We start from the raw sequence: 25640 nt of genomic DNA on the forward strand, positions 1-25640 counted from the left end.
GCCCCACATCCGGCTCTCTGCTCAGCAGGGAGCCTGCTTCTTCCTCTCTCTCTGCCTGCCTCTCTGCCTGCTTGTGATCTCTCTCTGTCAAATAAATAAATAAAAACTTTAAAAAAAAAGAATAAGCAAGTAATCGAGGAGGGGAAGGCAAGGAGGAAAAGAAGAGAAACTAACTACACAATAAAAATGTGTTATGAAATTAGAGAAATTATACTTGAATGATACTGGATTTTTTTTTAAGTCAACTAAAGCAATTAAGCAGACCAAAGGATATATCATAACTGTATATGAAAAAAATAATTGCTAACGACAAATGCCCAGCCATTTGAAAAAAAAAAAACAACTAGATTCCTACCCTCACATTTCACACCAAAATTAAATTCAGATGAATCAAAGGTGCTAAAAAATATGAAAAACCCAGAAGGTAAAATGTGTGAACATGTGTATCACCTTGGAGTAAGAAAAGCTTAGCAATGTGTATCAAGAAAATGAAAACTTTTGAGAGACTGTGTGAGGGTAACTGTTCCCAGACTTGCCATCCAATATAAACAACTAGAAAACTGGATGAAATACATGAAATTAATATTTTCAAACACTGGAAAATAAAAATACAAGACTCTGATCCCTGATAGGAGAAAAAAACAAGATGAGCCCTGTATCCCTACAGCTTTGGTCTTAGAGGCACCCTCCAGATGGCTGCACAGAACTCCTGCTGCACAGGACTCCAAGGAAAACACCTAGACTTGGGTTATGAAAGGTCAGAATTATGGGAGTCTAATGCCAGTGAAATTTGCAAAGCAAAGTGCCAGGGAGGAGGAAGCTATCTATGAAGAAGAGCTCCAGAAATCAACATGTGGGTACTCTTAAGTCTTTGGCTGAATACTAGTTGCTCACGTTGGGGTGATACTCTATGATGTGAGGTAAAGAACGGACACCAGGAAACTAAAATGAGTAATTTCCAGAGATACTAAACTCATACAACAACTTGGATCTAAGAAATTACACTGAGTGGGGAAAAAAAAAATCTCAACAGGTTATGTACTTTTCCATTTATGTAACATTTTTGAAATGACGGAATTTTAGAAATGGAGAACAGACCGATGGTTGCCAGGACTTAAAGAGGGTGAATAGGGGGACGCCTGGGTGGCTCAGTTGGTTGGACAACTGCCTTCGGCTTAGGTCATGATCTCGGAGTCCCGGGATCGAGTCCCGCATCGGGCTCCCAGCTCCACGGGGAGTCTGCTTCTCTCTCTGCCCTTCTCCTCACTCATGCTCTCTCTCCCTGTCTCTCTCTCAAATAAATAAATAAAATCTTTAAAAAAAAAAAAAAAAAAAGAGGGTGAATAGGTACAGCTACAAAATTATGAGCAACACGAGGGAATGCTGATGAGAGAACTGGTAAATACTATGGCGGTAAATACATGAACCTACACCCGTGATAAATTGTACAGAACTAAATACAGACACATAAATGAGTACAAGTAAAACAAGAAATTTGAATAAGATAAGTGAACTGTTTGTGATATTTATACTATAGTTTTGCAAAATGTTACTTTTGAGGGGAAATGAGTAAAGTGTACACAGATATCTCCAAATTATTTCTTACAAGTATGAATCTATAATTATCTCAATAAAAATTTCAATTAAAAAAATACTTCAGGGGGTACCTGGGTGGCTCAGTGGGTTAAAGCCTCTGCCTTCGGCTCAGATCATGATCCCAGGGTCCTGGGATTGAGGCCCACATCAGGCTCTCTGCTCAGGGGGGGAGCCTGCTTCCTCCTCTCCTCTCTCTCTCTCTCTCTCTCTCTCTCTCTGCCTGCCTTTCTGCCTACTTGTGATCTCTATTTAAAAATAATAATAATAATCCTTCAGGGGTGCCTGGGTGGTTTAGTATGTTAAGCATACTACTCTATATCTCAGCTCAGGTCTTGACCCCAGGGTCGTGAGTTCAAGTCCCATACTGGGCTCCATTCCGAATATGGAGTCTACTTAAAAAAAAAAAAAACAAAGAAAAAAACAACTTTAAATGAATCAAGCTGGCATGTAAATAACTCCTTATCAAAATAAAATTCAATATATATATTAACCATATAATCATCACATTTGAAAAAATGTTTGACAAAAGCCAGCTCACATTTGTGATCAAATCTCTCAGCATACTAGGAAAAGAAGCATACTTCTCAAACTCATAAAGGACAAATACAAGAAGAAACCTACAATGAAAAGATGTTCAACATCAATAATCATTTGAGAAATGCACATCAAAAACTTCAGTGAGCTACCGCTTCAACATCCATTAGATGGCTATTACTGTTTTAAGAAGAAAATAACAAATATTGGTAAGGATGTGGAAAATTGAGGACCCTTGTGCATTGCTGGTGGGAATATAAATAGTGCAGCTGCTGTGGGAAACAGTACAGTAGTTGCTCAAAAAATTAAACACAGAGTGGTCACATGATCTACCAACTCCTCTTCTGGGTATATGCACAAAAGAACTAAAAGCACAGATTCAAACAGATATAGCAGTATTATTCACAATAGTCAAAAGATAAAAATAACCCAAACATCTATCAACAGATGGATAGATTAAAAATTGGTTGCATATGCTGGAATACTATTCAGCCTTAAAAAGTAATGGAATTCTGACAAATTCTACAACATAAATGAACCCCAAAGAAACTACAATAGGTGAAATAAACTAGACACAAAAATTTAAATAATATATGATTCCACCATATATGAGATACCTGGAGTAGTCAGATTTACAAGGACAGAAAATCAAAAGGTGGTTGCCAGGGCCTGGGAGGGAGGGGCATATGGAATGGGGAATTATTGCTTATAGGTACAGAGTTTCAGTCTGGGAAGATGAAAATGTTCTGGAGATGGAAGGTGTGATGGTTGCAAAACAATGCCAAGGTACTTAGTGCCACTGAACTTTACAAGTAAAAGTGGCTAAAATGGTAAATTTGACGTTATTTATTTTGCCACATTAAGAAAAATTTATATATATTTTTTAAATCCTACAATTAACATCATACTTACTAATGAAAGACTGAACATTTCTACCCTAAAACTTCACACAAGGCAAGGATATTCATTCTAACTACTTGTATTCAGCATTAAACTGGAGTCCTAGTTAGTGCAATAAAGCAAGAAAAAGAATCAGAGGACATGCACGTTGTAAAGGAAAAATTGTCTTTATTTGCAACAGCATGACTGTATACATAAAAATTCCTAAAAATCTGTCAAATAACCACTAGAGTATATAACTGAATATAGCAAGGTCACAAAAAAAATCAATTGATTTTACTACTAGCAGCAATGAGTTGGAAATTAAAATTTTAAAACATAATACCATTTGCAGTGGCATTAGAAAACACAGGAATAAATTTATCAAAAGATATGGCAGAACTCTGCATTACAACCTATGAAACAGTACTGAGAGAAATTAAAGATCTTTAAAAATGAAGAAACATACCATACCCATAGATTGGGAGACTTAATCTTTTTTTTTTTTTTTAAATCAGTATTTATCAAAAACATCAATATTTTAAGTTATCAATTCTTTCCAAATTGATCTATAGATTGAATGTAATCCCAATCAAAATCCCAGGAGGATTTTTTTTAAAGGAAATTAACCCGACAGTTGTAAAATATATGTGGAAAAGCAAAAGTCATATTCTATTCTATTCTAGCCAAAACAATCTTGAAAAAGACAGAGCTGAAAGACACATTACACCACAAGAATGCATCAGCAAAGCCCAAGTTGTAGGAAATCCTACAGGACAAATTAGTCTATATATGTATGTCTGTGTGTGTATATATATATATGTGTGTGTGTGTGTGTGTGTAACAGTGTGAATTTTGCTGATGCATCTTTGTGGTATGACATCACACACACACAAAGAGACTAAAGACTTAATATCATATTAAAAACAAACATTATGACATAATTAGAAATCTGAGTAACTACTTAATGAAATTTAAAATAATGTTAATTTTTAGAGTGTGAAAATGGTATGTAATTAAATTTCTACTTCTTTTGTATTCACTCTTTCTCTTATTTCTACCAATACCTACTTTTTTTTTCTACTTCTAACAGAGACTAGTAGATATACCTTTCCTCTGCACCAAACAGTGTTTAGGGAGAATATGAGGGAAATGTTAAGTGTATGACACTACCAAAAAAGGAAAGAAAAAGGTAACAAAGATCCTTCTAAAATGTAAAATTCTTTCAATGTGGCTATACTAAGCACCATTAGATTTAGTATGGTAGGCACGAGCCTGTGTGTGGTGGATTTCAGAGACGCTAAAAGATTTCTCTGCCCCAAATCACCAAGTGGTCAGCTTGATCACTACGTCCCATTTCATATATACCAAGTTTCAGTGAAATGCTAAGTCTTAGAAAACTCTTTAAAAAAAAAAAAAAAGATTATTTGAGAGAGAGAGAGCAAGCACAATTGGGGTGGGGGAGGGCAGAGGGAGAGGGAGATAGAGAAGCAGGTTCCCCACTGGGCAGGAAGCACAACACAAAGCTCAATCCTGGAACCCTGAGATCATGACCAGAGCTGAAAGCAGATGCTTAACCTGCTGAGCGACACCGGTGCCACTAGATGACTCTTTTTATATGCAAATGTATCAGTGATGGAACCTACTCAACTAATGGAACCCACTAAAATTTTAGCAAGTAATTTAGAATAGTTTAGATAGAAACAGCTTAGAAGTAGTTCAGACATTTAGCTAGAGGACAGATCCTGGGATAATATGAGCCCAAGCAGTTTAGTTTAACTGGTAGAGGAGAAATCTGTGCCCTGTGGAAGGTCCAGCATGAGAAATCCTAAGGCCCAAAAAGATGAAAAGCAGGAACAAAACCTAGCATGCCAACACTTAGTAATGCATATTAGAGACACTAGACCAGTGTTTTTCAAACTGTCTCTACAACCAGAATTGTTTTTTCAGACTAGAACAGAATAGAAAATATCCAAATGTATCACATATAAAGGTAAGTTTTCTTTCATAAAATTATTTTTCAGGGGTGTGTGTGCATATGTGCACCCGTAGACACACATACATATTTAGGTCAGAATGTAAAAATATTTTTACTGTGGGTCATGTTCAAAAACATTTCAGAGCCATCGCAAGAATCTATAAGCTTTGGGTAAGCAAAGGCTGTGTCTGCTTTTATTCACCATTATATCCGCAGAAACAACACAATGCCTGGCACACAGCAGATACTCAATAACCTTTGTCAAGTGAGCTCAAGAATGAGGGCAGATGTCGGGGCGCCTGGGTGGCTCAGTGGGTTGAGGCCTCTGCCTACAGCTCATGTCATGAATCCAGAGTCCTGGGATAGAGGCCTGATGTCAGGCTCTCTGCTCAGTGGGAGGCCTGCTTCCCTTCCCCTCTCTGCCTGCCTCTCTGCCTACGTCTGTCAAATAAATAAATAAAATCTAAAAAAAAAAAAAAGAAAAAGAATGAGGGCAGATTTTGTAAAACTGTGAGGAAGAAATCAACACTGAATTTTATCTACTTCACAATTTTGCTTTGGTCTCTATAGTATCCTAAATAAAACCGTCTGTTTTTCTCAAGAGAAGTTTTTTTGTTCTTTTTTTAACCAGGGGAGCAATTGGGTCCGCCCTCACCCAAGCCCAGAATTTAACCAGGAGGCAGCAGAAAAGGGACTCATAAACAAAAATGGACTTTGATTCTCTCCAAATGTACAGGAGGCATCAGTAACCCTGCCATCACCACAGCAGTCCGCTAGTCAAGAGCTGGAACCTAGGTGTAAGAAAGCCAACCACACTGGGGGGCCTGGGTGGCTCAGTCAGTAAACATCTGCCTTTGGTTCATGATCCCAGGGTGGCTGGATCGAGTCCTGCATTGGGCTCCTTGCTCCGTGGGTAGCCTGCTTCTCCCTCTGCGGGCTGCTTTCCCTGTTCGTGTTCTCTCCCTCTCCTTTTCTCTCTCTCTCTCTAAATAAATAAAATCTTAAGAAAGAAAAGAGAAGAAAGCCAACTATAGGATAAGAATGAAGCCACAAAACACTCATACTGCAGTGTTTGGCTTCTGCATGAGACACGCTAAGCACTTTATTAATGAAAACATTTCAAGGTTGAATCACTGATGATAATGCCTCCAGTTTACATATCAACTCTATTGGGGTTCCCTAGATTGAGGGTCCATCTGAGTCAGATCTCATGACATCATGACAGAGCCCAGGACAAGTACAGAATAAGGAGCAGAAGGGGGTACTACGGAACAGACATCTTTCCCATTGAGTAGTCTTCAATATTGAACACCTGTTTCCCAAGTCTAAAATGGAAAATCGTAACACAAACAAGCTTATGAGAACATTCTGAGGGTATTGTCCCAGAGAGATAACACCTCCTCCCCCACAAAATAAGAATCTGACCTCTTCTACTACCTGTTTTGTAAGTATTCTAAAGTAAACTGAGTGCAGTCATCAAAATGTTCACTTCCCTTCCTACTGTACAATTCCTTTCTCTTCCCCTGTCTGCACTGTAAAGACATTCTTAACCAAAGGTTGCCACACGCCCAGTTCTGTGAACAACCACAGATGTTACCATATCCTTTCTAATTCTTTCAAGCACTCAGCTGAATTACATCTATCACACCTCCCCTCAACTTATTAGCACATGGCTGTATTTTCCAAACTAAAATCTAATAACTTTTATAAGTTTGAGGTATTATTGGGAGTTTTTTTTTTTAAGTCCTTTTGCAGAAGTAGAAAGTTGTGTTTTACTAACAATCTCCATTTATGGTTAAGTGGCTGAGGTAACAGGAGAAACAAAGATGTTGATTTTAGCAATGACTACACATGAAAGTGAAGGTATAGGAAGTAAATGTTCTCCAAAGCGGCAAAGAATGGGAGACGACAACAGAATGAGAGCTGCTAGCAGTACCCAAAGGTGTGGACACATAAAACTGCTTAAGCACCTGGTATAAATTGCTTTCTAAATAAGAAGAAAGCCTGCGCTGTTCTCAAAGATACCAATTAGCCAATGAACTAAGTAAAAGAACAGCTTGAGCTTCTTTGACAGTTTTCAAATCTGTAAGCTCCAAGAACATAAAGAATCTTAAGGGGCAAGCTCTCTCATTCACTTGTTTATGAGCTCACCAATCCTTTTTATTAGACTTGCTAAATCTGTAAGTATAAAACAGGCATCCAAAAACAACTAAGAAGAGGGAGCACCCAGGAAAAAACAGTTGGATCTTTAAGGCACTGTAACGACTTACTAGGCTCCTATTGTTTTTCTTGTCCTGAAATTCTTACTAAGAACCTTTGCCACAACTTCCTCATGTTGCAAATTGGTTTTATGGCTGTAAGGGGAGCCTGAGGTTTATCACCTGAGGAGCAAAACTGATTTTGCTATATGTAAATGTCTATTTTGACTAAGAAAATAAAAGAATTGATTGATAAGCAATAAGACCAAATAAAGTAAGAGTTACCGTCATGAGGTCAGAGAAGGTGGGTAAATATGGAGAGGTTTAGAATTAAGAGGGAAGGAAACTGAAGGCAAAACATCCACGCCAAAAAAACAGACAATTTCACCAAGAATGAAATCGGAAAAGAAGCAAGACATTGACCCATTAGGAAAATCTAAAAAGTAAGCAATAGCTCATAAGGTTTCTAAGAAAAGGTGAGTCTTTGTGCCCAATATATGGATGTGGGAGACCAAGGAAACGTAACCACTCATTCATTAAGAATATCCACTAATAACTAAAGATAATAACTAAATTGAGGACAAGGGTTAAATTGTGAGTAAAAATATGAGTGGACATTAAAAGTAAAAAAGACACAGACCTGTACCCCTGGGGCTAATGATACATTATATGCTAATTTAAAAAAAGTACAAAAGAACAGCTTATTTTTTTAAGGATTAGCTGAGTCAAACAGAATTGAGCAATGAGATTCTGATTTATTTAAGAACCTATTTATAGATGATCACTTCCCTGAGATCAACTCAGCTTACACACTAAACAATGTCTGCACTCTATCACGCTAAGTAATCTTGCTTTAAACTACTGTCACACCCTGTGAGAAGCAAAAATGAAAACTAAGATAACTACCCCCTTCTTCCCCACCCCCCCTTTTACTTTGCCTCATCCTATTCCCTAGCTGGTAGTGGACTGCAGGGTGGAAACAGAAATATCCCTGAATGAAAGCTAGGAACCTCCTATTTGGACCACTCAAAACTTACTTTAACACACTTACCAACATCTCCATAAACATACAGGCCCCTTGGAGGTTTGCTCCTTGAAAAAAGCTGCAAATTAAGAACAAATTATAAATCTCTAACATGGAAAAAATTAAATATCATCATATACACAGTGTTCCTAACTGTCAGATACAGAACTAAAATGGGCTATTGTACACAATAAGTACAAAATATTTGATGTAAAAGGCTACAAAGCCCAACTTACATTTTAACATAGGAGGTAAGAATCATAGCAGCCCAGAGCAAGGGCTCTGAAGTCACATAACTTGAGTTTACATCCCCTACATCATTTAGTAACTATGTAATCTTCCCCCTCTTTCCTCAATGGGCTCCCCGAACAGTAAGAGCCTCCTCGCTCATTCCCAGCAAGCAAGAGAACTGAAGAATTTTTCTAGAGACACTGAATCGTCTCCTGGAAAACAAAACAAAACAAAAACAAAAAAACCTGAAGGTACTTATGTGTGGATTTCTCCCAAAGAAATAACTGGTCTCTATTAGATCATCTTATGGTAGAGCACACCAGTCAACCAACCTCTTAAGATGGAACCTTCAGGGGCGCCTGGGTGGGTCAGTGGGTTAAGCCTCTGCCTTAAGCTCGGGTCATGATCTCAGGGTCCTGGGATTGAGCTCCACATTGGGCTCTCTGCTCGGCAGGGAGCCTGCTTCCCCCTCTCTCTCTCTGCCTGCCTCCCTGCGTACTTGTGATCTCTCTGTCAAATAAATAAATAAAATCTTTAAAAAAAAAAAAAAAAGATGGAACCTTCAGTTTGCTTGTTAGTATCTGCAAAGATTCTAAAATGAGTTGACACATAAGAATCAATATAAACTTCAAAAGAAAAATGTCCAAGGGGCGCCTGGGTGGCTCAGTGGGTTAAAGCCGCTGCCTTCGGCTCAGGTCATGATCCCAGGGTCCTGGGATCCTGCCCCACATCGGGCTCTCTGCTCAGCAGGGAGCCTGCTTCTTCCTCTCTCTCTGCCTGCCTCTCTGCCTACTTGTGATCTCTGCCTGTCAAATAAATAAAATCTTTAAAAAAAAAAAAGAAAGAAAAAGAAAAATGTCCAAGATGAAAATTAGAGACCAGAGCAAGGGTACAGAGGGGATAAAATCTCAAAGGAAACAGGGGCACCTGAGTGCTTCAGTTGGTTAACCATCCATCTCTTGGTTTCAGCTCAGGTTATGATCTCAAGGTCATGAGATCAAGCCCCAAGACGGGCTGCACCCTCAATGGAGATTCTGCTTGAGTGTCTCTCTCTCCGTCTCCCTCTGCCTCTCCCCACTCTTACCCTCACATATGCGTGAGGGTAAATAATATAAATAAATATATATATTTTTTTAAAACTCAGAGGAAATAGAGACTACACAGACAACAAAAGGAAAACTTCAAAATAAAACCATAATCTGGTGTGCCTGGATGGCTTAGTTGGTTAGGGGACCGACTCTTGATTTCAGCTCAGGTCATGATTTCAGGGTCACGGAATCAAGTCCCACATTGGGCTCCATACTCAGTGCAAAGTCTGCTTGTCCTTCTCCCTCTGCTCCTCTCCCCACCCTCGCTCATGTGCAAGCATTCTTTCTCTCTCTCTCAAATAAATAAATAAAATCTTTTAAAAATAAAACTGTAATCAATATAATTAACATGCTGAGGAAAATAAAAGAAGCTATTAAAATTATAAAGCAAGAACAAAATGCAATTTTGAAAAAGGAACATCAAGAACAAAAAAACATTCTGAAATTTAAAATATGGTAGCAGAGGGGTGCCTGACTGACTCAGTCAGCACAGCATGTGACGTTTGATCTCAGGGTTTTGAGTTCAAGCCCCATGTTGACTGCAGAGATTACTTAAAAATTAAAAAATCTTAAAAAAAATATGGTAGCAGAAATAAAATTCCAGAAAAAGGATTAAAAGATAAGCTTGAGGAAATGTCTTAAAAAAAAAAACACAACAAATAAATAGCAACAGTAACAGATGGAAATATATAAGAATATTACTGGATTACTTCATCAGGAAGTCCAATATCTGACAAAAAAAGAGAATTCCAGAAAAAGAAAATAGAAGAAGAAGGCCAGGAGGAAGTTATCTAAGAAATAATGCCAAGATTTTTCTCAAATCTGAAGGACTTGATTTCTAGATTGGGAGAAAGGAGTAAGGACCCAGCACAGGGAGGGAAATAAAACCTATACCAAGTCACAATCCTGAAATTTCAGATACCAGGGATATAAAGAATATCCTACAAACATCTGAGGTGGCCTTTGGGGAAGATGACAAAGGGGTAGGGGAACAGGTCACAAACAATAGATAAAGACTTGAATAAGATTTGAGGGACAAAGATTTCTAATCTAATCCATCTAATCTATCCATCAAGTACAAAAATGCAAAATTGGCATTCCATACATAGAAGGTATTAAAAATACCTCCCCAACAGAAATAGGAACACCTTGGCTCCAGGTAAGACAGAGGATCCTGGAAAGAAATCCCCGGTAAGATGGAGGGTTGATCTAGAAGCACAGAGGCACAAGCAAATCAAGAAAGCAATCAAGTCTAGACCAAAAACAGGAGGATGGAGGACTCCAAGGAAGAAAAAAAATGGAACTTCTCTTTGCCTGATATTATTATTAACCCAAATAACCATCCTAAATTTTGGTTCACTTAGAAGAGTAACCTTCAAATTCTGCAACAGCTCCTAGACACCTGTGCAAAAGCCAAGGTAAGCCAGGGCAGAGAGAATTCGGAGAGGGTAACAGCAGAAAGAAGCCAAAGTTATGCCACTTGGCACAAACCAGAGCAGTCAGGATTTTGCCAGGGAACATTCTCAAAGGCTATGATATAATCTAGTTCATAATGCTTTTGTTTTTTTAATCTGTGGGCTCACTCCAACATATCTCAGAAACCTCTCCAGCTTTCCTGCTCCTCTTAGCTTTCTCTGCGAACCCAGGCCCTGACTCCAACACGCCCTTTCCCGAAGAACCTTCCCCATGGTATAGGCAAAAGGATCTTCTTTGCTTTGATTCTGCCAGCTGGATGCCTTCCCTGTGTTCCTCTGCACATTAACTCTCCATCTATTCTTAAATCTCAACGGAAAACAGATTCTACTCCTGCCAAAACCTCTTAATTTGTTTTGTTTTAAAAATCTTATATGAGCCATTCTTGTACACTGGTTATTCTATTTTCAACTTGCCAGAAAAAAAGCATTATGCTCTTAAATAATTTTAGAACAGTTCAAATTAGAAAACTTGCATAGAACCTCATAATCTCTAAGTACATTCTATGTATTAGAAATCTTTTGAGAGCAACATTCTGTATTCTGTGAAGTGTCAGAGCAATTCATAATTCTTCACAGCACATTTTGTTAGAAGAGTCCTGGGTCTGCTCTAGTACTATTCACATGATATCATCAATATATGCTAAATAAATGAAGTTCAAGGCAAAAATTTAACAAAGATTGAGAAATAAAGATGACACGGAGATAATTCAATCAATGCTGTCCCAAAAAATATTATTTGGTTCTATCTCCTGTTTTACCCACTCTAGCTCAATTATCTTGGAAAGGAACATTTTAGCAAATATATTATACTACATATTACATATATATTTTCTAATTATATAACTATAATTATATAACTGTAACATGTTAGATACCATTAACCAAAAGAATATATACTCCAAGTATTTTTACTTCGAGAGGTAAGCTAATTTTCTCCTAGTTTATTTTCAGTCTACCAAAAATAATTTAAATTATGTCAAGGGATTTAAAAATCTGTATTTTAAGGGAGAAAATCAGAATTGAATGGCAAGTAAGATTATAACATGATCCTAAAGAAGTTTTAAAATTCTGTATTCATAGTAGCGAATTCAGGGAAGGGAAAGTTCACAGTTTTCTTCGAAATAACTAACTTACACAGGAACCCACATCATTTACATGCTTCTAATTTACATTTTCTCACAATTTACTCTATTTTTCAGTTCCATTAAACTTCCTTTCTTAATGTTTTAATTTCTCATATTTGTTCTCAGGCCTCAGAAAACTCCACCCGGTATCATTCCTCAGTGTTGACATTCTCCATTTGCTTCTCCCCCACTGTCTTCTCCCTCCTGCTCTGCACCCCAAGAGGACTACCTAGCTGGCCGATTGCTAAATGGCCTCAGCCCTGGGACACATTACTTGCGGGAGATGGAAGGGAGGGAGCAGGGAAAAATGGGGCCATTCCTTCCTGTTGCCTCCCTGCCTCAGTGCTCTGTCTCTGGCAGAGCTGCATCCCTCCAGGACCATCAATCAAGCCTCACGCCACAGCTCCAGCCCACTCCAGGCTCCCTCTTTACCCCTCTATCCCTTGTCTGCTGTCTTGGGCCTGCCCTGCCCATGACGTAGTCATCCTGATTCAGTCTTTATTTGAAACATCTGCTGTGAACAGTTTCCTGCCAGGACTCTGATGCACACCCTACCCTTAAAATGCACACACTTAAGCAAGACAAAGGCCTGAAACTCTGAACATGAACAAGTGTCTTTAATGAACAGTTGTAAGATTTGTTATGTTAGGGGCGCCTGGGTGGCTCAGTGGGTTAAAGCCTCTGCCTTCAGCTCAGGTCATGATCTCAGGGTCCTGGGATCGAGCCCCGCATCGGGCTCTCTGCTCGGCAGGGAGCCAGCTTCTTTCCTCTCTCTCTGCCTGCCTCTCTGCCTACTTGTGATCTCTGTCTGTCAAATAAATAAATAAAATATTTTTTAAAAAAAAGATTTGTTATGTTAATTGTATCTTTGGGAATTAGTAAATTAGGATGACAGCACTGTCTCTAATGGATTCTTGGTAAGGATCCAATGACACTATATTATAGACTTTGCAGATGGTAAGTTTAAAGATGATGTTGGAAGGTAGTGGTAACCTACCACCTATCTCCACTGGTACAAAACAGAGCCGAAGAGCACTGGAACTAAACTCAAAAGATTTGGGCAAAAATGCTGGTTCTACTACTTATTAGCTTTGTGGCCCTGGATAAGCCATATCAACTCAACAACTGCCATTTCCTTATCTATCAGGTGCAGGGCAGAGCACAGGGGAGTTCCCACTCACTGCCCAGCTCTCTGTAACTAATCACAAGGTCCACTCACTCATGCTGAAGACTGCAAATTTCATGTTTTACTGATATCTGTTCCCATCAAAACCTAGGCACCATAAAAAGAAAGAAAGAAACACCACGCCCTATAAGACACCCCTCTCAAAGATCCCAACACTAATATGCACTCAAACTATTTTCTATTTAATAAACTATACCAAACACATAAAGAATATACATTTGTAGCACCGTTTCAGATATAGTCAATATGGTGTACTCCAACTATAGTATAATAAAATTAGAAATAAATGAAACAAGATGGGATTGGGAGGGAGACAAACCATAAGTGACTCTTAATCTCACAAAACAAACTGAGGGTTGCCGGGGGGAGGGGGTTTGGGAGAAGGGGGTGGGATTATGGACATTGGGGAGGGTATGTGATTTGGTGAGTGCTGTGAAGTGTGTAAACCTGGTGATTCACAGACCTGTACCCCTGGGGATAAAAATATATGTTTATAAAAAATAAAAAATTAAAAAAAAAAATTGACTGAAGATAAAAGAAAAAAAAAATAAAAATAAATGATGGAAGGATGGCTAAAAATAAGAAAAATCTCATACTAAGAAATCAACCTTCCTATCATGTTCACCCAGACTTCAGAATATTGCTGAAACAAGTCTGAAAAGCCCTTCAGAGTGTATGCTCTTAACAGTCCCTTCCTATTGCCAATAATTCTGTTTTACTGGTTAGTTCACTCTGTTTCTACAACAGTTCTCTGGAACCCTCTCAGCCCTCTTCAAGCCATCTTACACTTCCCCCCAACACTTTCAGCAGGTGTCTCCTACTTCTTAGAAAAACAGAAGGCATCAGGGTGGAACTCCTTCAACTTCCTATTATTATATGAAATTGCAATCTGACCCATATCTGCACTCATTTTCTCCTCTCTCCCACCTGTGACAAAGATGATTCCTCTTCCTATGTAACTTTCCATCAATTTCTGGATCTCAGTCCTCACCTCTACCACCTTCCCAGGAACCATGTCCATCAAATTAAATGTTTCACTTCTCTTGTAATCCTTTTCATCAACAGCTTTATAACTGTGTTTTGGTGAATTTATTTTTAAAATCTTTAAGTGTGATGTCTTACAAGCAAGAGACAAACCCAAAAACTATAATGGAAAGGACAGAAACAATAAAGGCAGAGAAATTAAGCATTTCTGTTTGGAAAAAAAAAATGCTAAGAACAGTGAAAAGGCAAGGAAAAAATCCTGCAATATTACAGAGAAGAATTTGTTTCCTTAGTAAACAGGAATTTTATACAACAATAAGAAAACAAATACAAGTGGCTTAAACATTTGAAAGAATACTTATTCTCCTTCACAATAAAAGGTGTGTTTTAAAATAACAACGAAATACTGCCATGACAAAAATCTAAAAGTCTGAGAGAATACGGTATTGTCAAAAATGTAAGGAGGGGTGCCTGGGTGGCTCAGTGGGTTAAGCCTCTCTGCCTTCGGCTCAGGTCATGATCTCAGGGTCCTGGGATGGAGCCCCACATCAGGCTCTCTGCTCAGCAGTGAGCCTGCTTCCCCCTCTCTCTGCCTGCCTCTCTGCCTACTTGTGATCTCTCTGTCAAATAAATAAATTAAAAATCTTTAAAAAAAAAAAAATGTAAGGAGATAGGCAGGCTCATAAATTAGTAAGAATATGAATTGTTGCAATCTTTTTTTTTTTTCATAGCAGTAAATTTTAATGTCCTCCCCTTTGGGGAGGTCACACTGTACACTTTTGAAGATACCCCAAAAGTTGTCCAGTAATTCCACTTCTGGGTATTTATCCAAAGGAAATCAAAACACTAGCTCAGAAAGATATCTGCATGATATCATCACCCCATGATATTGTGACACCGTTTACAACAACCAAGACAGGAAAACAACCAAAGTGTCTACCAACTGAAAATCAATAAAGAAAATATATATGCTGGGATAACTGGGATATTATTCAGGTATAAAAAAGAAGGAGATCTTGCCGTTTGTAACAACATGGATGAACCTTTAGGGCATTATACTAAGTGAAATAAATCTGGCAGAACAAAAAAAACATATACTGGGGTGCCTGCTGGCTCAGTTGGAAGAGCCTGTGACTATTGATCTTGGGGTTGTGAGATCAAGCCCCACGCTGGGTACAGAGAGTATTTAAAATAAAATTTAAAAAAAAAAGACATATAACAAATAATATCACTTACCTCTGGAATCTAAAACAAAAACTAAAACTCCTAGAACTCTCTAGTCAGAGAGCCTCCTCAAGTTTAGGAGACTTACTGTAGTAACCTAAATCAAAGAAGGAAGGATAAGAAAAGCAGGTATCAAAAGAATGTCATTAAAATTGTTTAAAACAATGTGGCTAAACTAACAACTGTCCAATAAAGAAATGTGGTGTGGGGCACCTGAGTGGCACAGTGGGTTAGGCATCCAACTCGTGGCTCAGGTCATGGACTCAGGGTCATGAGATAAGGCTCTGCACTCAGTGCAGAGTCTTCTTGGGATTCTCCCTCTCTCTCCCCACCATGCTTGGTCTCTCTCTCAAATGAATAAATGAATAAATCTTAAGAAAGAAAAAATATTAACTGTGCTGATATCGTCAATGTTTGGGGTCCTGGCTATTACGCATTTGGTGATACACTCCAAACCATTGAGTTTAGTAAAATTTATGTTTTGAAGTTTATAGGCAGTATATAAAAGCCACTTTCCACCAAAGAATCTTTTGAACATAGGGTTTATATTTTAAAAAGTAAATATCCAGGGCACCTGGGTGGCTCAGTGGGTTAACGCCTCTGCCTTCGGCTCAGGTCATGATCTCAGGGTCCTGGGATCTAGACCCGCATCGGGCTCTCTGCTCAGCAGGGACCCTGCTTCCTCCTCTCTCTCTGCCTGCTTCTCTGCCTACTTGTGATCTCTGTCTGTCAAATAAATAAATAAAATCTTTTAAAAATAAAACATAAAAAATATCCAATCATTTTATCAAAGTTTTATGAGACATAATCAAATGCAAAGTGTGAGTCCAAACACACATACACGGTCAAAGGGATATTTAGGGAACTAATGAAATTTAAATGTGGGCTTCATATTTAGGGTTACAAGATAAAATACAAGAGGCCCAGTTAAATGTGAATTTCAGATTAACATCAAATAATTTTTAGTATATGAATGTCCCAAATATTGCAAGAGACATACACACACTAAATAAGTATTATTTATCTGAAATTCAAACTTATTTTGATATCCTGTATTTTTCTTTGCTGAATCAGGCAACTCTATTTTAGATAATATTATTATAACAATGTTAAATTTATTGGGTGTGATAATGGTAGTAACACAGTTATGAAAGAGGATGTCCTAGTTAGGAAATACATAATGAAGTCTTTAAGGGTTAAGTGTTATTATGTTGCAACTTTCAGGTAATTAAAGAAAATATATATATATATTTAGAAAGAAAATGGGGCAAAATGTTAATCATTCATGAATTTAAGTGTTGCAATATTTCAAAATAAAACGGGGAAAGGAATTCGATGAGTCCAATATGGCAGAGGAATAGGAGACCATATGTTTCTCTGATCCCAGGAATCCAGCTAGTAGCTATCAAATCATTCGGAATGCTTGTGAACTCAACCAGAGATTAAAAAGCAAGCACTTTCTGTAAGGTAGGAGATGTGGAGAAGTGAATCTGAGGCGATATATGGATAGATAACTCGGGTGGGGCTGGGAGCCTCCATCAGCCAGCAATGGAAAGTGATATAGCTGCTGAGCACAAAATAAGAACTTTAAAAGTCTACTCCTGTGAGGGACAGCCCTGCCTGAAAGACGCTCAGGTGGCAAAGCAAGGCAGACTCCTAGGTGGGACAGCATGGTCTCATAATCCCTGGGGACACAGAAAGACTGAGGATGCCTGAGTGTAGCACAGCCCCCAAGCACGGGGTGGGAAAACCAGCTGCAATCAGGGAGCCCAGGAGTAAGCTCTGTTTATACCATAAATTGCCAACCAGCATGTTAGCACCACCACTTTCCAAGCAAGGGCCCAGCAAGCAACAGAATTACCAAAAGACCTCCCCTACATTCCCCAAGGACAAACGGTACAGGTGCATACCACAGGAGTTTGCAGGGTTTGGAGACTTTAAACAGGATCACAAGCCTGAGATAGAAACCCTTGATCACAGGCTGGGTGAGCACGGAGCGCAGAGACCAGGAAGATGGGAGTGATGGACTGCTTTTCCCTAAGGATGCACTGAGGAGTAGGGCCCCAGACTTTCAGCTCTATGGCTGGATATTGGGAAGCTGCCATTTTCATTCTCATCCCCTGAAGAGTCTCAGAAAGCCTTCAGGGAACAAAAACCACATAGAGCAATCCCAAGTACCTTACTTAGCCTGGCCCCTCTGGCAAGGGCAGTGCAATTCCACCAAGACAAAAACACCTGAGAATCAGTGCAACAGGCCCCTCCCTGAGATCAGCAAGAACATCTGGACAAGACCAAGTTTACTGATCCCAGAGGACTGCAAAACTCCAACGTTAGGGCAAAAAAGTATATAGAATTCATGAATTTTTCCCCATGATTCTTTAGTCCTTCAATTTTAATTTTGTTCTCTTTCCTTTTCAACCAATTTATTTTATCAACTTTTTTAAAAAAAATTTAAATTTTCTTTTTTACACTTACATCTTATCCTTTCATTGTATTTAATTTTATTTTTGTATATAGAAGTTTTTCTTTCTTTACAATTTTGGGATGCAGTTTCTTCTGACAGACAAAATACACCCAGAATCTAGTGTATTACTCTGTTCTCTGCACCTGTTTGATCATATTCTTTTTTTTCTTCCTTTTTTTTGTTAGAGTCTTTTTAAATTTCCATCTTGATACTTACATTCTATCCTTTCGAAGTAATTAATTTTGGTTTTGTGTGTATTTTTTTTTTCTTTCTTTACAATTTTGGGATGTAGGTTCTTCTAACACACCAAAATATTCTCAGGATATTGTGTATTGCTCTGTTCTGTTCCCCTGTTTATACTCCTTTTTTTTTTTTTTTTGTCTTTTAATTTTCATTTATTCAGTTACATTCTATTCTTTCAATGTATTTAATTTTATTTTTCTACATACATAATTTTTTCTTTCTTTATGATTTTGGGATCTAGTTTTCTAACAAACAGACCAAACTACACACTGGATCAACTGTACTGCTCTGTTCTATTCACCTGTGTGATTATATTCTCTCTCTCTCTTTTTTTTTTTTTCCAGTTTCAGGTCTCTTCTGATTTCATGTATATTTCTTTGGGGTCATTGTTGCCATTTTAGTATTTTGTTCTCTTGTTCATCCATTCTTCTCTGGACAGAATGAAAAGTTAGAAAAACTCACCTCAAAAAAAGAGAACAAGAGACAATACTGACTGCCAGTGACCTAATCAGTATGGATATAAGTAAGATGTCAGAACTAGTGATCAGAATAATGATTACGAAGATACTATATGGGCCTGAAAAGAAGACACTAGAGAATCCCTTTCTGGACAAATAAAAGAACTAAAATCTAACCATGACAAAATCAAAAAGGCTGTTAATGAGACACAATAAAAAATGGAGGCTCCTATTGCTAGGATAAATGAGGCATAAGGGAGAATTAGTGATAAAGAAGAGCAAATAACGGGGGTGCCTGGGTGGCTCAGTGGGTTAAAACCTCTGCCTTCGGCTCAGGTCATGATCCCAAGGTCCTGGGATTAAGCCCGTCAGGCTCTCTGCTCAGCGGGGAGCCTGCTTCCCTTCCTCTCTCTCTGCCTGCCTCTCTGCCTACTTGTGAGCTCTGTCTGTCAAATAAATAAAATCTTAAAAAAAAAAAAAAGGGCAAATGACAGAGAATAAAGAAGCTGAGAAAAAGAGAGATAAACAACTACTGGGTCATAGAGGAGAATTCAAGAGATAAATGATATCATAAAATGAAACAATATTAGGATAATTGGGATTGCACAAGAAGAGGAAGGGGGGGAAGAAGGTATATTAGAGCAAATTATAGCAGAGAACTTCCCTAATCAGGGGAAGAAAATGGGCTTTCAGGTCCAGGAAGCACAGAGAACCCCCTTCAAAATCAATAAAAATAGGCTAAGATCTCAACATAGAATAGTGAAACTTGCAAATTTCAGGGACAAAGAGAAAATCCTAAACACAACTCAGGAATAAGAGGTCCATAACCTCAAGGGCAGAAACACCAAACTGTCAGCAGACCTATCCACAGAGACCTGGCAGGCCAGGAAGGATTGGCATGATAATATTCAGAGTGCTAAATGAGAAAAATATGTAGCCAAGAATACTCTATCCAGCAAAGATGTCATTCAAAATAAAAGGAGAAATTAAAAGCTTCCAGGACAAACAAACTAAAAGAATGTAATCCCTGAACTAGTTCTGAAGAAATATTAAAGTAGATCCTTTAAGTGAAGAGAGAGCCCAAAAGTAGCAGACCAGAAAGGAACAGAGACAATACATAGAAATAGTGACTTTACAGGTAATACAACAGCACTAAATTCCTATCTTTCAATAGTTACTCTGAATGTAAATGAGCTAAATGCCCCCAATCAAAAGACACAAGTATCAGATTGGATAAAAAAGCAAGACCCATCAATCTGCTGTCTGCAAAAGACTTATTTTAACCCACTGAGCCACCCAGGTGCCCGGCAAAAGGCTCATTTTAGATGCAAAGACACTTCCAGACTGAAAGTGAGGGGGTGGAAAAGTCATTTATCATGCTAATGGACAGGAAAAGAAAGCTAGGGTAGCAATCTTTGTATCAGACAAATTAGATTTCAAACCAAAGACTGCAATAAAAGATGAGGAAGGATACTGTATCATAATTAAAGGGTCTATCCAAAAAGATCTAACAATTAGTATTTATGCCCCTAACATGAGAGCAGCCAATTATATAAACCAATTAATAACAAAATTAAAGAAATACATCAATAATAATACAATAGTTGTAGGGGTATTAACATCCCACTCACAGCAAGGAACAGATTATCTACATAGACGATCAACAAGGAAATGAGGGCTTTAAATGACTCAGTGGATCAGATGAACTTAACAGATATATTCAGAGCATTTCATCCTAAAGCATCAGAATATATATGCTTTTTGAGTGCATATGTAACATTCTCCAGAATAGATCACATACTGGGTCACAAATCAGAGCTCAACCAGTATGAAAAGACTGAGATCATACCATGCATATTTTCAGACAATGCTATGGAACTTGAAGTCAACCACAAGAAAAAATTTTGAAGTACACAAATACATGGAGGTTAAACAACACCCTACTAAAGAATGAATGGGTCAACCAGGAAATTAAGGAAGAATTTTAAAAATTCATGGAAACAAATGAAAATAAAAACCCAACTGTTCAAAACCTTTGGGATGCGGCAAAGGCAGTCCTAAGAGTGAAATACATAACAAGGCAAGCCTTTCTCGAGAAATAAGAAAGGTCTCAAATACACACCCTAATCTTACACCTAAAGGAGCTGGAGAAAGAACACCAAATAAAACCTAAACCAAGCAGAGAGAATACAGATTAGGGCAGAAATAATAGAAATGGAAACCAAAAGAACAGAGCACATCAACAAAACTAGGAGCCAGTTCTTTTAAAGAATTAGTAAGATTGATAAACCCCTGGTCAGAATTATCAAAAAGAAAAGGACTCAAATAAATGAAGGACCCAAATAAATAAAATCATGAATGAAAGAGGGGAGATCACAACCAAAACTGAAGAAATACAAACAACTATAAGAACATATTATGAGCAACTATATGCCAACAAATTAGGCAATCTGGAAGAAACGGATGCATGCCTAGAGACATATTAACTATAAAAACTGAAACAAGAAGAAATAGAAAACCTGAACAGACCAAAAATCAGCAAGAAAATTGAAGCGGTAATCAAGAATCTCCCGAATCCAGAGCTGAATGGCTTCCCAGGGGAATTCTACAAACATTTAAAGAATTAATACCTATTCTTCTGAAGCTGTTTCAAACAATAGAAATGGAAGGAGAACTTTCAAACTCATTCTATGAGGCCAGCACTACCTTGATCCCAAAGCCAGACAAAAATCCCTACCAAAAAAGAGAATTACAGGCCAATAACCCTGATGAACATGGATGCCAAAATTCTGACCAAGGTTCTAGCCAACAGGATTTACCATAACCAAATGGGATTTATTCCCGGGCTGCAAGTGTGGTTCAACATCTGTAAATCAATCAATGTGATACAATACATTAATAAAAGAAAGGATAAGAAACATATGATCCTCTCAATACATGCAGAAAAAGCATTTAACAAAGTACAGCATCCTTTTTTTATTAAAACTCTTCACAGTGTAGGGATAGAGGAAACATACCTCAATATCATAAGAACCATAATATGAAAAACCTACAGCAAATATCATTCTTAATGGGGAAAAACTGAGAGCTTTTCCCCCAAGGTCAGGAACATGGCAAGGATGACCATTCTCACCACTGTTATTCAAGACAGTATTAGAAGCCTTAGCCTTAGACACAAAAAGAAATAAAAAGGAATCCTAATCAGCAAAGAAGTCAAATTCTCACTCTTCATGATGACATGATACGCCATGTTGAAAACCCAAAAGACTCCACCCCGAAATTGCTAGAAATCATAGGATTCAGCAGAATATTAAAACAATGCACAGAAATCAGTTGCATTTCTATACACGAACAATGAGACAGATGAAAAAGAAATTAAGGAATCAATCCAATTGAGCATTGCATCAAAAACTGTAAGATAGCTAGCAATAAACCTAAGCAAAGAGGCAAAGGATCTGTACTCAGAAAACTACAGAACACTCATGAAAGAAACTGAAGAAGACACAAAGATTGGAAAAACATTCCATGCTCATGGATTAGAAGAACAAATACTGTTAAAATGTCTATGCTACCTAGAGCAAACTACACATTCAATGCAATCCCCATCAAAACCCAATGCAATCACCATCAACTTTTTTCACAGGGCTGGAACAAATAATCCTAAAATTTGTATGGAACCAGAAAAAAACCCAAATAGCCAAAGGAATGTTGAAAGAAAAAAAAAAAAAAAAAAAACAAAGCTGGTGGCATCACAGTTCCAAACTTCAAGCTCTATTACAAAGCTGTAATCAAGACAGTACAGTACTGGCACAAAAACAGACACACAGAAGAATAGAGAACCCAGAAATGGACCCTCAATTCTATGGTCAACTAATCTTTCGACAAAGCCGGAAAGAATGTCCAATGGAAAAAAGACAGTCTCTTCAACAAATAGTGTTGGGAGAATTAGACAGCCACATGCAGAAGAATGAAACTGGACCATTTCCTTACACAATACACAAAAATAGACTCAAAATGGATGAAAGACCTAAATGTGAGACAGGAATCCATCACAGTCCTAGAGGAGAATTCAAGCAGCAAACTCTGTGACCTCAGCCACAGCAACTTCTTACTAGACACATCTCCAAAGGCAAGGGAAACAAAGGCAAAAATGACCTATTGGACTTTATCAAGATAAAAAGCTTTTGCACAGCAAAGGGAAACAGTCGACAAAACCAAAAGACAATGACAGAATGGCAGAAGATTATTTGCAAATGTCTTATAAGATAAAGGGCTAGTTCCAAGATTTATAAAGAACTGACCAAACTCAACACCCAAAAAACAAATAATCCAGTCAAGAAATGGGCAGAAGACATGAACAGACATTTCTCCAGGAAAGAAATACAAATGACCAATAGACACATGAAAAAAATGTTCAATGTCACTTGGCATCAGGAAGATATAAATCAAAATGAGATCCCACCTCACACTAGTCAGAATGGCTTAAATTAACCACTCAGGAAATGACAGACATTGGCAAGGATGCAGAGAAAAGGAAACCCTCCTACACTGTTGGTGGGAATGCAAGCTGGTGCACACACTCTGGAAAACACTATGGAGGGTCCTCAAAAAGTTGAAAACAGAGCTACCCTATGACCCAGCAATTGCTCTACTAGAATTTACCCCAAAGATAAAAATGTAGTGATCTAAAGGGACACATATACCCCAATGTTTATAGCAGCAATGTCCACAATAGCTAAAATATTGAAAGAGCCCAGATGTCCATCAACAGAGGAAAGAGACAAATACTATGCAGTATATATATATTTATACACAGACACATACACAGTAATGAGTAATGGAATATTACTCAGCCATCAAAAGAAATGAAATCTTGCCATTTGCAGTGATGTGGACAGAACTAGATGGAACTAAAGGGTGTTATATTAGCAAAATAAGTCAGAGAAAGAAAATTAGATGATTTCACTCATATGTAGGATTTAAGAAACAAAACAGAAGATCATAGAGGAAGAGAAAAAAAATGAAACAAGACAAAATCAGAGAGGGAGATAAACCATAAGAGAACTCTTAATCATGGGAAACAAACTGAGGGTTGCTGGAAGGGAGGGGGGATTACTGAGCAATGAACATTAAGGAGGGCATGTGATGTAATAAGCACTGGGTATTATTTAAGACTGAAGAATCACTGACCTCTACCTCTGAAATTAATAATACATTTTATGTTAATTAATGAATTTAGATAACAAAATATATATTTAAAATTTTTTAAAGTTGGGGGAAAATGTGGTGATTAACTACTAAATTGCTTTTACTTTTTTGGTGAATTGCTTTCACTTTTGAATCAAGTCTAAAATTATTCTAAAAGTATCTGCATATTTACATTTCAGATGAGTGCTTTTGAAACTGTTGCCAAAAGTATTCCTTTAACCGCTACAAAGTAAACATTTGTCATCCTCATTCGGAATATTTTGATTTAATCATTTTAACTTGTGTTTTATTCCTTATATTAACATTTCAGCATTAAAAAGTAATCCAAGGTGACTCCCATCAAACTCATAAATTGAAACAGCATGTCCTCCACCTTTCTGGGTTACTATCCACCTGCTACTCCAGCATAATTTCCATTAGGACAATTAGATAATAAGGGTGGTGCTTTAAAATAAAAAGAGTTGTTTTCAATTTGTTTAAAATGCAGGAATACCACTTTTCCTGTTTCCCCCCACTCCCCTCATCATTCCATTATTATCTCCAAAAATGATAGCATCAGAGACAATGATTCCAGCTGGAATGCTGAGCATAATTACATCTTTTAAAAACTAGCATTATATCATTCTCAACATAGACCACTTTCTGATAAAAGTAGATCACTTCAGGGTTCTAAGAAGATCTTTAAAAACTAAAAGACTGAACTATATGTTAGTTCTCTTTAAATAAAAATTCTCTTTAAATAAAAATCTTCTTTTAAATAAATGCCTTCAGCTGAATTGCAAAAGAACCTTCATAACCTAAAGTACACCAATTTGTTCAGTTTACTAGTATAATTAAGCCTATTAAAGTATCTAAATAACTAGCAAGTGTGTATAGTGGGTGAGCTTAAACGAACTAGTGTTCAAAATGGCTCAATTTCTGATTGTAACAGAGTCTGAAGATGCAAATGACTTTTTAATGCCTCATGCATTCAAGCAACAAGCATTTATAAGTGTCTGTATGTGCCACTAAGAGACAAATGACAGGAGGCAGTTTCTTTAGCCAATCTTCCATGTTAACTCACTCCTACTAATATTCTGATTCCAGACTGGCTTGGACAAAGTTATACTAGGTGGGATCTATTCCAGTCCACTACTAGTTCAGGTGGATGTCCAAGACATAAGCATAATTCTCAAACCAGTCTGGAATTCATCAAAAAAAAAAAGAAAAAAAGTGAAAACATCCCTCATTCTGAACCTGGTTGAGGTTCCGAATTTGAGGAATTAAAGTGACCTTCCAGGCTTCTCCTGGATTATCAAAGAACTGATGCTACAGAGGGAATGAGAATCCAGACACATCCACAGAGAGACAAATTAATATAGACACCCACAAAGACACCAACACTCTCACACAGACACACAGATGGGCAGACAGCAGAGAGACTGACAGTCTCCAGAGTCAGCAGACATTGTTTTGTGAATCTTCAGGGATGGTTTTGTTATTCAGTTCTCGTGTATTCTGCAAACATGGATTGAGCACCTACTTTGTACCTGGCAGTAAACTGGGCTCTGTGACCTAAGATATCCAGAAAACAAAGTATTTCCTAAAGGAGTATGTGGTTACCAGGTGGGCAATAGAAGAAGAATGAGATAAAAGGATAGAGTGAGGGGTAGCCTTGGCAGACCCAGAGGCAAGAGAAGGTCGTGGTCTTGCCAAGGGTCTTCAAGTAGTTTGTCACAGCTGGTGCTTTCATTAAAGCAGAGAACT

The 25640-nt window shown here is 37.8% G+C and overlaps 1 protein-coding gene across 4 annotated transcripts in view; it reads right to left on the reverse strand.

Moving 5' to 3' along the window:
* Window positions 1–25640, reverse strand: part of AFG1L (AFG1 like ATPase) — a 234783-nt gene that overhangs the window by 152926 nt on the left and 56217 nt on the right. For all 4 annotated transcript variants that reach the window (XR_009354512.1, XM_059176936.1, XM_059176935.1 and 1 more), the window contains one exon: window positions 8237–8288. Coding sequence is in view for 3 of the 4 variants with exons in the window: in XM_059176936.1 (XP_059032919.1) it covers window positions 8237–8288 (52 nt within the window). In the remaining variant the exon portion in view is untranslated. The remainder of the gene's footprint in view (window positions 1–8236; window positions 8289–25640) is intronic.

Source organism: Mustela lutreola, chromosome 6, assembly GCF_030435805.1.
Source record: "Mustela lutreola isolate mMusLut2 chromosome 6, mMusLut2.pri, whole genome shotgun sequence".
Classification (NCBI taxonomy): domain Eukaryota; kingdom Metazoa; phylum Chordata; class Mammalia; order Carnivora; family Mustelidae; genus Mustela; species Mustela lutreola.